This window comes from Rana temporaria, chromosome 8 (assembly GCF_905171775.1).
Source record: "Rana temporaria chromosome 8, aRanTem1.1, whole genome shotgun sequence".
NCBI classification, from domain to species: Eukaryota; Metazoa; Chordata; class Amphibia; order Anura; family Ranidae; genus Rana; species Rana temporaria.
The window spans coordinates 164,997,601-165,011,907 of NC_053496.1; the positions used below are offsets into that span (position 1 = coordinate 164,997,601).

At 44.6% G+C, this 14,307-nt stretch overlaps 1 protein-coding gene across 2 annotated transcripts in view; it reads right to left on the reverse strand.

Annotated features, from left to right (window-relative positions):
* Window positions 1–13,389, reverse strand: part of LOC120909885 (gastrula zinc finger protein XlCGF48.2-like) — a 61,989-nt gene extending 48,600 nt beyond the window's left edge. Inside the window, exons 1-3 of one of the 2 annotated variants that reach the window (XM_040321668.1) lie at window positions 13,196–13,389; window positions 12,749–12,890; window positions 8,189–8,380 (exon numbers count right to left, since the gene is read on the reverse strand). In XM_040321668.1, coding sequence (XP_040177602.1) covers window positions 8,189–8,380; window positions 12,749–12,880 — 324 coding nt within the window. In that variant the 5' untranslated portion in view covers window positions 12,881–12,890; window positions 13,196–13,389. The other variant, XM_040321667.1, reaches the window with a different exon arrangement.
* Window positions 13,390–14,307: the final 918 nt, after the last annotated feature.

The window sequence follows — 14,307 nt, forward strand, 5'->3', positions numbered from 1 at the left end:
TGGGGGCAGATGTGTATATTACAGCATGGGGGCAGATGTGTACATTACAGCATGGGGGCAGATGTGTACATTACAGCATGGGGGCAGATGTGTACATTACAGCATGGGGGCAGATGTGTACATTACAGCATGGGGGCAGATGTGTACATTACAGCATCTGCCCCCATGCTTTAATATACACATCTGTCCCCATACTCCAGGAATATATACATCTGCCCCATAATGTTACCACACACAGATGGTTGTCCTTTCTTACCTGACTATCAGGCAGGCAGACCCATCTGCAGAGTAGCCGATGGACACACGTGCGCAAGGGAAGAAGATACAAGCAGGCGGGCAGGTGATGATGACGTCAGCGCGCCGCGGCTCCGGAGCTAGGCCGAAGCCGCGGCCTTTCCTATGGGCGAGACCGCGGAGCTCACTCCGCGGATCGTCATCGATCAAAATAATTTTAATCGACCAAAGAAATTAACGATTAATCGACCAATTAATCGTTAATTTCCGCAGCCCTAGAAAAAACCCTTTCCTTGAAAAAAGGTTAGGGTGTTTGATTTGGTGGGAGGATCGGGTACATTTTTTGCCACCAAATCCCTCAAAGAGGGAGCACGTCTATAGATTACCCTTGGCATACTTGGAAGTATACATTGTAGCTGTTGATCAGCTTGCAATATGGACCAATGCCGTTTGAAGATCGATTCCAATTGTCTATGTTGGACATTATAATTCAAAATAATTGGTATATGGTCGTCCATGGTTTTACTTATTATCTTATCTTCAATTAATGTCTCTCTGGGTATGTCCAACACGTTTTTTATTTGCATCTGTATGAAGCTACTATCATATCCTTTTTTGGTAAATTTCTCGCCAATCCAGTTGGCTTGTTCCAAATAGGTCTGGGGATCGGTACAATTCCTGCGAATTCTTACTAGCTGACCTTTCGGTATGTTGATGAGTCATGGGTCATGGTGGCAACTATCTACCGGAATATAACTATTCCGTTCTACCGGTTTGAAAAAGGTTTTATGAATAATCTTATGAGCTTCAAGTGTAATTTCTAAATCCAGAAATTGTATCTTTTTATCATTAATAGTATAAGTAAGTACAATATTTTTCTGATTGAGATTCAATTTCTCAAAGAATTGGACTAATGATTCAGCATCTCCCTTCCATATGAGAATACAATCATCAATGAATCTTTTATACAGAACCAATTGATCTGGCAAGTTCTGATAAATAGCAACTTCCTCCCACTCGGCCATAAAGACATTGGCAACACTAGGTGCATATTTTGCCCCCATGCCAATGCCATTTAATTGCCGGTAGTACTTCTGTCTATACCAAAAATAGTTATGTTGTAGGCCGAATGCCAAACATCTCAACACAAATCTATTCTATTTAGACACAAGTGACCCAAATTTGTTTAGAGCCCATTTTGATGCCTGGATTGCTTCTATATGATTAATAACAGTATAGAGCGAGGACACATCAGCAGTTGCTAGTAGGTAGTTCTCCGATGTTTCAACTTTTACAGTGTCCAAAATCTGAATCAGATGTTTGGTGTCCCTTAGGTAGGTCCTTGTTTGTGGGACCAAAGGTTGAATGAACTTGTCTACATACTGTCCTAATCTTGCATTTATGGACTGAATACCATTGATGATGGGTCTACCTGGAGGTCTCAGAGGGTCCTTATGAATCTTCGGAATTGTATATATAATAGGCACCCTACAATTATCAGGGACTAAGTACTTAAATTCTCTTTTATGAAGTACTCCTTTGTCCCTTCCTCTTTGTACCAAATCAATTAGTTCTTCCTTGTATTCATTCGTAGGGTTTCCTCTCAATTTAATGTATGTACTAGAATCTTGCAGTTGATTTTCCAATTCTTCATAATAATATTCTTTTGAAAGTACCACTATAGCTCCTCCTTTATCCGCAGGTCTAATTATGACCTGCGGATATATGTACTGATCACTGCATTTAGTGTCAGTGTGACAGGCAGTTAGTGTTAGGTCCAGGGTAGCCCCCGTACCCCCCCCCTAATAAAGTTTTAACCCCTTGATCACCACCCTAGTTAACCCTTTCACTCCCTATTGCCAGTGTCACTAAGCGATCATTTTTCTGATCGCTGTATTAGTGTCGCTGTTCCCGCTAGATAGATATTTTTTTTTTTATTGCGATTTTTTTTTTACTAAAGACATGTGGCTGAATACATTTTGGCCTAAATGTTTGACTAAAATCTAGTTTATTTGATTTTTCTTATAACAAAAAGTAAAAAATATTGATTTGTTTTCAAAAATGTCGCTCTATTTTTGTATATAGCGCAAAAAATAAAAATTGCAGAGGCGATCAAATACCACCAAAAGAAAGCTCTATTTGTGGGAAGAAAAGGACGCAAATTTTGTTTGGGAGCCACGCCGCACGACCGCGCAATTGTCTGTTAAAGCGACGCAGTGCCGAATTGTAAAAACCCCTTGGGTCATTTAGCAGCATATTGGTCCGGTCCTTAAGTGGTTAAACTATGTCTTCATGGAGCTGGCTTCCTGCACGGGGTATAGTCTTGCTGGAACAGTAAAGGATCTTCCCCAAACTGTTACCACAAGTTTGGAAGCACACAATTGCCTAACCTGTATCTGTGTGCTTTAGCATTAACAGTAACCTTCACTGGAAACTCCTGAACGAAACTGATTTGGCGGAGGTCCACATACGTTTGGCCATATAGTTTATAGAACTAATAGCACATACTCATCTTTACTTCATTCTGCCATCCACTCTGTCTGAGTCATTTAGTAAGAGGCATGGAAAGTTTTTTGAAATTGTAATTTTTGGCCACATTTTTTTGGAAAATTAAGAAATGTTATATATATATATATATATATATATATATATATATATATATATATATATATATATATATATATATATATATATATATATTACCAGTGCAGTACAGTGTCGCTCACTGGTGACAATATGTAAAAAAAAAAAAATGTATTAATTTTTTTTTACATTTCTTTAACCACTTAAGCCCCGGACCAATATGCTGCTAAATGCCCAAAGGCGTTTTTACAATTCGGCACTGCGTCGCTTTAACAGACAATTGCGCAGTCGTGCGACGTGGCTCCCAAACAAAATTGGCGTCCTTTTTTCCCCACAAATAGAGCTTTCTTTTGGTGGTATTTGATCACCTCTGCGGTTTTTATTTTTTGCGCTATAAACAAAAATAGAGCGACAATTTTGAAAAAAATGCAATATTTTTTACTTTTTGCTATAATAAATATCCCCCAAAAACATATATAAAATTGTTTTTTTCCTCAGTTTAGGCCGATACGTATTCTTCTACCTATTTTTGGTAAAAAAAAATCGTAATAAGCGTTTATCGATTGGTTTGCACAAAATTTATAGCGTTTACAAAATAGGGGATATTTTTATTGCATTTTTATAAAAAAAACATTTTTACTACTAATGGCGGCGATCAGCGATTTTTTTCGTGACTGCGACATTATGGCGGACACTTCGGACAATTTTGACACATTTTTGGGACCATTGTCATTTTCACAGCAAAAAATGCATTTAAATTGCATTGTTTATTGTAAAAATGACAGTTGCAGTTTGGGAGTTAACCACAGGGGGCGCTGAAGGAGTTATGTTTCACCTAGTGTGTGTTTACAACTGTAGGGGGGTGTGGCTGTAGGTCTGACGTCATCGATTGTGTCTCCCCTATACAGGGGATCACTCGATCGATGCGCCGCCACAGTGAAGCACGGGGAATCCGTGTTTACATACGGCTCTCCCCGTTCTTCAGCTCCGGGGACCGATCGCGACGGAGCGGCTATAAAAGAATAGCCGCGCCGTCGTCCCGGATTGTTCCCCGAGGGAATCCACCCGCCGCACACAGCGGGGGGGGGGGGCCCCGATCGGACCCCCGACCCGCGGAAAGGCAAGGACGTATATATATGCCCATCTGCCTGTCCGTGCCATTTTGCGGACGTAAATAGTCGTGCGGCGGGCGTTAAGTGGTTAAAGAAAAAAAAAATTGGCCCAGGTACCATGTGATAGCTGTGGACCAATCATATCATATGAAACACAGCTGTTATAACCGAATCCATTCATAGCAGCTTTGTTGACATTGTGGTCACGTGTTTGCATAGCAATCACATGATCACTGGGCCCTGAGTACTGGAATCCGCAATCCACAAGGTTCCAGTGGACAGACAGGCCACAGAGTTGGCGCACTGCACACTCCTAAACTTGAAGCAGGCACACGGCAAACATGTTCTGACTGCACGTGCCGCCCCGCCACATTAGTGGGTTGGCAATTGGTTAAAGCGGAACTAAACCCATCAATTTAACAGTCTCAAAGAATAGTTATCTTTCTGGCATGTGTCAGGAATATAACTGTCACATTGATTGTTTTTTCAACTAAACTGTCAACCCATCAAATGGTTGGAGTCATAACTGATCACATGTGCAGCATTATGGCAGTTGAAGATGAAACAGAGGCCAAGATGGCAGCTTCCTTGGCTGTAAAAGACAGGAAGGTTCAGTTTTGCTTTAGCCCCTGTTCACACCTAGGCGTATATACGCCTGTAGTGCGTTGCCGCAGCCGCCCCTGAGACGCTGGAGGGATGATTTCACATTGCCCTCTATGGAGATGGTTCACATCTGAACGCCGAACGCCGTACGCCTGCCGCGTGAAAACAAGTCCCGGACCTTTTTTTCAGGCGGCTTTCGGCGTTCGGCATAGGAGATGTGAACCATCTCCATAGAGGGGGTGAAAGCTGCATTCACAATCGCGGCAAATCGCGGTACAAAACGCCGCAATTTGTCACCGCAATTCGCGGGACAAAGCGCCGCGATTTTGTACGCCTAGGTGTGAATGCAGCCTTAATGCCGATGGGACTGAATTACTGGTCCCCTTGCAACGTGAGACAACACTGGTTACCTGAGCAAATGCTAAATGCCAACCACCAGTGCTGTCCTGCAAGTAAATCCAGAAGAGCAGAGGCCTTCATCACATTACCTTCATTCACATTCTTAGCTTTGGTTATCTCTGCAGGAAGTTCTTTTTCTTTAGGAGATTCATAATCCCTCCCGTACATGCGCTCATCGTATATATCTTCAACTTTGATGACAATAACATCATCATCATCGTCGTCACCATTATCATCATCATCGTCATCATCATCCTAGATGGAATAATAGTTTGCAATATTACCACAGTGGCTGTGCAAGCGACACAGTATACATTCACTTTAGCATCCAAGAAGGACTTACATAATAATCAGGGGGATTGTTGTAATCCTCCTGTATGGTATTCTGGGAATACTGAGGGCTGGGAGATCTCTCTGGGGGATTTCTGTTACTGGATCCATCTGTAGGAAACACACACTGACTGAATACACTGTTTCTATGTCTTTATATCAGAGGATGTGTGTATCTAGGGGGATCCTCAATACTCTTCTCTCCTTTACAAGAAATTAAAGTCTCCTCTTACCCGGAGATGTGAGGGGCGGCCGCTTCTCCATCATGACGTCCTTGTAGAGATCCTTGTGTCCTTCTATATACTCCCACTCCTCCATGGAGAAATAGACAGTGACATCCTGACATCTTATAGGAACCTGACAACACACAATGTTACAGTTACCATTGGAACCAGAGAACAGAGCTTGTGTCTCGTTATTTTGGGGGAAAATCCATATGGATCGTGTCTGCTGGATTGTGGAGTGTCGGATAAGCTGTCTTGGGTTGGTGGCATGGAATATGCCGAATCGCAAAAAGGGGCCTGGTCTTTTACCTGCATTTTGGTTCGGGTCTTAAGTGGTTAAAGTTAGACAGTCTCCCATACTTATCCATTTCCGTCATTAATGACGGCAGGGACAATGCTGGGAGAGTTATAAAAAACAACAGGTCGTCCGCAAATGCCGCCAATTTATGTTCCCTTCCTGTTAAGCTGATGCCCCTGATATCTGGATTGGCCCTTATAGTTCTTAAAAATGGCTCCAGTGTCAGAATAAAAATAATAGGGGATAATGGACAGCCCTGGCGTGTTCCATTCTTGATAGAGTAGGGCTCTGAAAGTACCTCATTTATCTTGATTCTATCTTTTGGAGTAGAATATAGGCTCATAACCCAGTTCTACATCCCCCTCTTCAATCCTATATGTTGTATGGTCGCCCTCAGGAAGGACCAGTCAACTCTGTCAAACGCTTTTTCTGCGTCTGTGGATACTAACACTAGTGGCTTTTGATGATGATGAGCGTAATGTATGGCACTTATGGCTCTTTGCGTGTTCTCCATACCTCCCCTTTCTGGCATAAATCCTACCTGATCAGAGTGTATTAAGGTAGGTATATGTGGTAGTAGTCTGGTTGAGAGTATTTTCGTAAGAATCTTTAGGTCCACATTTAGCAATGAGATTGGGCGATAACTTGCACATTGAGCCGGATCTTTCCCCTCTTTATCTATCACTATTATATGGGCCATCAACGTTTCAACTGGTATTGTCTGCCCTTCTCGTATCGAGTTAAACGCCTCCACAAAGCTTGGTGCCAGTTTATCTGCAATCGTTTTATAGTATGATAGGGTAAATCCATCTGGGCCCAATGCTTTACCAGGTTTTAATGTTTTCAAGGCCTCCAAAAATTTCTCAATGGTGATTGGGCCATCAATGTCCTCTGCTTCTTTGTCCGTCAATCTGGGAATTTCCGAGGCTTCTATATATGCCTTAGCCTCCTCTTCTTTACATATCCTGGCTCCCTCTTGTGTCTCTAATTGATATAGGCCCACATAGTAGTCTCGGAATGCCTTAGCAATTGCCTGTGATGAATTTACCAATGTGTCACCCTGCGTTTTAATACGTTCTATATAGTTTCGTATTTTTGTCGCTTTCAATGCATTAGCCATCATCCTACTAGGCTTATTACCAAATTCATAAAAAGTTTGTCTACCCCGGGTCATTGCTGCTTTTGCTTTATCTGTTAACCGGGCATTCAATTTCTCTCGCAAGCAGGTTAGTTCCTTCTCTCTCAGGAGTGTCTGCGATTTCTTATGTAAAGTCTCTAGCCTCCTGATATCCCCGAGCAAAGATTCTAATTGAGCCCCCTGTTGTCGTTTTCTACGTGCTCCTGCTGATATAAATATGCCTCTAATATAGCATTTATGTGTTTCCCACACGCAGAAAGGAGACACTTCCCCTGATTTTTTTGTTAGAAAAACAATTCTAATTCCTGTGCTAACTGTATCTCGCATTCTGGAAAACACATACATTTTTTAAAATAAAGAACAATTTTAATCAACATAAACTTATTAGTATTTCACAGACTCCCCTCATCACAGAACCCATCTTCAACACAGACCCCCCCCCATCAAAGATTCCCCCATATTAGTCCCCCCCATCACAAAACCCCCCCAACACAAACTTCTCTCCATCACAAAGCCCCCAATAACTGACCCCCATCACAAACTCCTCTATATTACAAAGCCCCCAATAACAGACCCCCCACCACAAACTTTTGTCCATTAAAAAGCCCCCATAACAGATCCTTCCCATCACAAAGCCCCCCAACACAAACTCAGCCCAGAATAACAGACCCCCCCCCATCACAGATCCCCCATCACAGACTCCTCTCCATCACAGATTCCCCCCATCAAAAAGTCCCCATATCAGGTCCCCTTATAGCAGATCCCGCCATCACAAAAACCACCCAACAAAAACTCCTCTCCTCACATAGCCCCCTATCATAGACTCCCCCATTACAAATCTCCCCCCATCACAGATCTCCCCCCCTATCACAGATCCCCCATCGATATTACACTGCCGTCCCTTCTATAACATCCCAGCACTCAGCCTCTCTGCTACGTCAATCACACAAGAAGCAAAGCATGGTAGGTCCGGACAAAGGGCGGGACTTTGCTAGTGAAAGGCAGGTGTTTGATTGATGAAACCGCCCCACTGCTTAACTCAAAAGATCCGCCTTTTGTCCGGACCTTTCGTGTTTCTCATCTTGTGTGATAAAAAGGTAGCAGAGGGGAGGGGGATTGTTGCGATATTACAGGGGCAGTCCGTGGGTCGGGTAAATCACACTGGCAGGCCGGATCCGGCCCCTGGGCCATAGTTTGAGGACCCCTAATCTAGACACATCCCTTCTCTGTTACTGGATAATGTCCCAGAATTATCAGCACCGCTCACCTCTCCCGTCAGCAGCTCAATCATCTTCTGGGTAATTTCTAGAATCTTTTTGTTGTCTTTCTCTGGGGTTAGCGAGGGAGGTGGAGGCTCCATGATGAGATGTGGGTTTTTGTGCCATCCCTCTAAATGTTGGGGATTACTGCTATTGAGAAGCGATACCTGTTCACCAGATTTCTTCAAAGGTCCAAAATTCTTTTAAAAAAAAGGTAATAAATAAATTTCAACATCCCCATTCCCTCCTCACCTCTCCAACCAGGTCTATGTTTTATTACCAGAGATAAGTCCTAGAATTCTCCTCATCTCGAAGGATGAGCTCCAGCGTGTTCGCATAGTCCACGTGCAGAGCAAGCCAGGAAGTGTGCACGGCGCTGTGCCAATCACAGCCAGGGAGACATTGTCCCGATGCTCGGCTGCAGAGATCGGGAAATGTGATTAGCGCAGCGCCGTGCACACTTCCTGACGGGCTTTGCATGTGGACTATGCGAACATGCCGGAGCTCATCCTTACTCATCTTTCTGGTCAGATCTATATTTCTTTCAAGTCTATTGAGGGACACAGGGATTTTTGTAATGTGTGGTTATACTGCCACCGACGGGAAGATTGGACACTGGCAAACAAACTTCTGCCACCAAAGACTAGGTAGTCTCTGGCTTGGTGACTCAGAATTCCTGCTCTGCATTCAAGGAAGTCCTTTCTTCCAGTCTTTTGGAATATTTCTCATGACAAATGGCAGCCTTCTGAGCCGAGTTCTGAGTACTTTATGGGCACATATTCCCCTTTCCATTCTGAATCACAAGGTTGAGTTTTTTGTTGCCATTTACTAGGCGCTGTTTTTTGTTGCCATTTACTAGGTGCTACTCACCCAAAACTTCCAGAGCTGCCAGCTTTATCCTGTAAGGAACTTATTCTGGTCTAACAGAAGGACAAGGTGGTGTTGAGTTTGTCTTAAGGCCCAGAACTTCGGGCTTTGACCTCAACCAGGACATCGTTCTTTCGTCCATTTGTCCAGCTCATCAGATTGAGACTTCCTTCATTGCCTGAATGTAGCTTGGGATGAAAAGGGTTTACCTACTTTCAGAAGGACTGACTCGTTCTTTGTCCAACTTCTCTTTCCACTATTTCACGGTGGCTCAGACAAACCACAACCCAAGCTTGTTTGGAGAGAAGAATTGGATGGCCGAATGCCCTTGTAGGACGCTTCCAAAAATCTTTATTGTAACAAATTACCAACAAATTACATCACAGCACTGGAATACAAAGGAGATCTGTTGACACGTTTCGCGCTAAAAAGCACTTACTCATAACACACGTGTGGTCTGAATAAGCGCTTTGTAGAGTGAAAAGTGTCAACCGATCTCCTGTGTACCCAGTGCTGTGATGTCATTTACTGGCAATTTGTTACAATAAAGATTTTTGTCTTCTTTTCAAGTTCCTTCGGTTGCAAGCCCGTCGGGCACATCAATGTGACGGGGTATTATGTGGACTGATTGGAGCGGTGTTCTATATTTGTTGGACCATGCAAGCCTATGGTCTCAGAGATTGGGTTCTCCCCTTCTCTCTTAAAGGGGTTGTAAAGGTACAATTTTTACCTTAGTGCAGTCCTCCTTCACTTACCTCATCCTTCCATTTTGCTTTTAAATGTCCTTATTTCTTCTGAGAAATCCTCACTTCCTGTTCTTCTGTCTGTAACTACACACAGTAATGCGAGGCTTTCTCCCTGGTGTGGAGTGTCGTGCTCGCCCCTCCCTTGGACTACAGGAGAGTCAGGACACTCTTTACGTTGCAGATAGAGAAAGGAGCTGTGTGTTAGTGGGTGTCCTGACTTTCCTGTAGTCCAAGGGAGGGGGCGAGCACGACACCCCACACCAGGGAGAAAGCCTTGCATTACTGTGTGGAGTTACAGACAGAAGAACAGGAAGTGAGGATTTCTCAGAAGAAATAAGGACATTTAAAAGCAAAATGGAAGGATGAGGTAAAGTGGAGCTCCACCCTAAAGTGGAACTCACACTGATCGGAACCCTCCCCCCTCCGGTGTCACATTTGACACCTTTCAGGGGGGAGGGGGGTGCAGATACCTGTCTAAAGACAGGTATTTGCACCCACTTCCGGCCACACGTCTCGGGCAAAAGACGGGTTTTTCCAGACTTCCCGTCTGTCCCCCGTTGTGTGCTGGGAACACTCGGCTCCCAGCACACAGCGTGTGAGCCAATCGGCGGGCACAGCGCGACTCGCGCATGCGCCATAGGGAACAGGGTAGTGAAGCCGGAGCGCTTCACTTCCTGGTTCCCTCACTGAGGATGGCGGGGGGAGCAGCAAAGAGACGAGCGATCGCTCATCCTCTGCTGCGGACGGCGCTGGACTCCAGGACAGGTAAGTGTCCTAATATTAAAAGTCATCAGCTGCAGTATTTGTAGCTGCTGGCTTTTAATATTTTTTTTTTTAATGGCACATCCGCTTTAAGTGAAGGAGGACTGCACTGAGGTAAAAGCGGATGTGCCACTAAAAAAATATATTAAAAGCCAGCAGCTACAAATACTGCAGCTGCTGACTTTTAATATAAGGACACTTACCTGTCCTGGAGTCCAGCGCCGATCGCAGCAGATGACGAGCCGATCGCTCGTCACCCTGCTGCTCCCCCCGCCATCCACGGTGAGGGAACCAGGAAGTGAAGCGCTCCAGCTTCACTGCCCGGTTCCCTACGGCGCATGCGCGAGTCGCGCTGCGCCCGCCGATTGGCTCCCGCTGTGTGCTGGGAGCCGAGTGTTCCCAGCATACAACGGGGGACGGACGGGAAGCAAGGAAAAAACCCGTCCTTTGCCCGTATCGTAGGGCCGGAAGTGGGTGCAGATACCTGTCTGTAGACAGGTATCTGCACCCCCCTCCCCCCTGAAAGGTGTCAAATGTGACACCGGAGGGGGGGAGGGTTCCGATCAGCGGGACTCCACTTTAGAGTGGAGATCCGCTTAAAGGAAGCTATTTAGGAAAAAAATAAATGTACCTGTACAACCCCTTTAAGGCATACATCACTAGAGCTATAAGTGCCTCTTGGGCTCTTCATCATCAGGCTACTGTTTCTCAGATTGGAAAGATACTTGGTCTTCTGTTCACACATTCTCTAAGCTCTACCAGGTGAATGCTCCGGCCTGAACTGATGCCAGTTTCCAGCATAAGGTCCTTCAGGCTGCTCTTTGATCTGCAGGCAGTCCCCAAGTCTGCTGTTTGTACGTGGGCCGGTTAGCGTTTTGTTCCTCTCTCCACCTCTTAGTTGGACTACTATTAGATGTTGCAAGAAGACATGACTTGTGTCCCTCATTGGAAATGATAGAAAATAGGTTTTTAGTATCATAAAATAATTTTCTTGGAATCCCTTGAGGGACACAAGTCCCTCTGTGTTTATGATCATGCTCTCGGAAATGCTTTTCTGCGAATAGGAGTTTTTCTGGTTTGGCCTATGATTTTCTTTGTTTAACACACCTGTAGGTGACGGTATAACCTGACATTAAAAAACTTCCTGTGTCCCTCAATAGACTTCAAGATTTTTTTTTTAGATTAAGGACAAAATTCTTCTTTTATTAATAGGGATAAAGTGATATCATGTGTGTGATGGATCTCGGATGCCCCATATCCCAATGCCATTTTGTCCCCAAGTTACTCGTTCTCTGTTGGGCCATAGTCTGTGGGTAGAAGGACAGCCCCCTTTAAAACACACAGTGACAGTGGGTTCTGTCACAATGTGACCTCCCAGAATCCTCCTCACCTCTCCAGTCAGGTCTGTGTTTTATTAGAAGAGATAAGAGTGATGTCATGTGACCTCCCAGAATCCTCCTCACCTCTCCAGTCAGGTCTGTTTTTTATTAGAAGAGATAAGAGTGATGTCATGTGACCTCCCAGAATCCTCCTCACCTCTCCGGTCAGGTCTGTGTTTTATTAATAGAGACAACAGTGATGTCATGTGACCTCCCAGAATCCTCCTCACCTCTCCGCTCAGGTCTGTGTTTTATTAATAGAGATGAGAGCAATGTCATGTGACCTCCCAGAATCCTCCTCACCTCTCCAGTCAGGTCTGTGTTTTATTAATAGAGATAAGAGTGATGTCATGTGACCTCCCAGAATCCTCCTCACCTCTCCAGTCAGGTCTGTGTTTTATTAATAGAGATAAGAGTGATGTCATGTGACCTCCCAGAATCCTCCTCACCTCTCCGGTCAGGTCTGTGTTTTATTAATAGAGATGAGAGCAATGTCATGTGACCTCCCAGAATCCTCCTCACCTCGCCAGTCCGGTCTGTGTTTTATTAATAGAGATAACAGTGATGTCATGTGACCTCCCAGAATCCTCCTCACCTCTCCAGTCAGGTCTGTGTTTTATTAATAGAGGTAAGATTGATGTCATGTGACTTCTCAGAATCCTCCTCACCTCTCCGGTCAGGTCTGTGTTTTATTAATAGAGATAAGAGTGATGTCATGTGACCTCCCAGAATCCTCCTCACCTCGCCAGTCCGGTCTGTGTTTTATTAATAGAGATAAGAGTGATGTCACGTGACCTCCCAGAATCCTCCTCACCTCTCCAGTCAGCAGGTAGATGATCTCCAGGGTCAGGTTTAATATCTTCTCTGTCATGTGAATACGCTCCTTCTCCATCCTCAGTGATGCAACTTTTAATGGACTCCGTTCCTCATGGGTGGGGCCAACCATGGTGAAACCTCTGCAATTGTAAGAGCGCATTTCAGAAAAACACAGGAAAAGGCCAATGATGTGTCACTTCTGTGTCACATGACCCTTCAAAATGAATAGTATGCCTCCAACCTACGTAATCCTGCCCCACATGAATGCTATGCCCCAGCTCTGCTACTGGGCTCACAACAAATCCACTTTATGTACTGAGAATAATAAATGCAGTTCTCAGGAGTGTCCACTTTCTACATTGTGGTATAATAATCCCCATGCCAGTGATAATATACAGCCCAGGCCCCAGTAATGATAATGAATAGAATATGGTCACTGTCATACATTGTTAGCTGTAACCAGCTGCCTGCCTCCCCTCTATCTTCATTATTCGCCTCTAAACACCGGAAGCTCCCCTCTCACTTCCGCCCTGTGGCTCCAGCACTTCCGCAATGTGCGTTCCACGGCCGACCAACTACTTCCTGGTTTGCCATACAGACCCTTCAAGTCCTCTACAGGAAATAATATACCGTATACAGCTGGCGTTTCGTCACATTGTCTTTCTGGGTTTATGTGACCTAGATTACACGTTTTCTGACGAATGTGTCCTCACTTTAGAGCAGAAGCCGCCATTTTATTGTAGTCCATAAAACGTGTCCTTTAATTTCTATTTGTCCTGCCTTAAACTTTACTGCGGTGTGTTAATGAGATGTAGAGCGATTCTAACTGATTATCGCTAGGTCAAAGCAAAGAATTGGAGAAAGCTATTTAAATGTGCACGTAGGTACGGCCGCCATTTTGTTGTAGCCCTATGGAGAGGACAGAAAATAGCAGCAGTTGTCTAGGGGAATATGGCTGATTTGGGAGTTTGTGTTTAGTGAGCAGTAGAGATTAATGTGTCCAAGTGTGGTAGAGGGAAGGGATTCCAGCACTTTCAGTAGGTTGGAGAAAGGGGGGTCATGCGATCAGAGGGAAAAGGGGGGAGAGAGCTGTGCACACATTTTGTTGTGTGGCTTCAATTTTATTTATAGTGGATAAGTTCTTGTGTTGAAGGTAACAACAGATCAGTTCCCAGCAGCTGAGCACAGCTTTTCAGTAAGAACGCTGCAGGTATAGGAGTAGCAGTCATGGGCAGGTTCTCTCATTGACCTGGATTCAGAAAGAAGATACGACGGCGTATCTCCTGATACGCCGTCGTATCTCGGAGTCCGGCCGTCGTATCTATGCGCCTGATTCATAGAATCAGGTTACGCATAGATCTCCCTAAGATCCGACAGGTGTAAGTGACTTACACCGTCAGATCTTAGGCTGCAATCTCACGCTGGCCGCTAGGTGGCGCTTCCGTTTGTATACGCGAGGAATATGCAAATGAGGAGTTTTTTTACGTCGTTTGCGTTCGGCTTTTTCCGGCGTATAGTTACCCCTGCTATATGCGGCGTATCCTATGTTAAGTATGG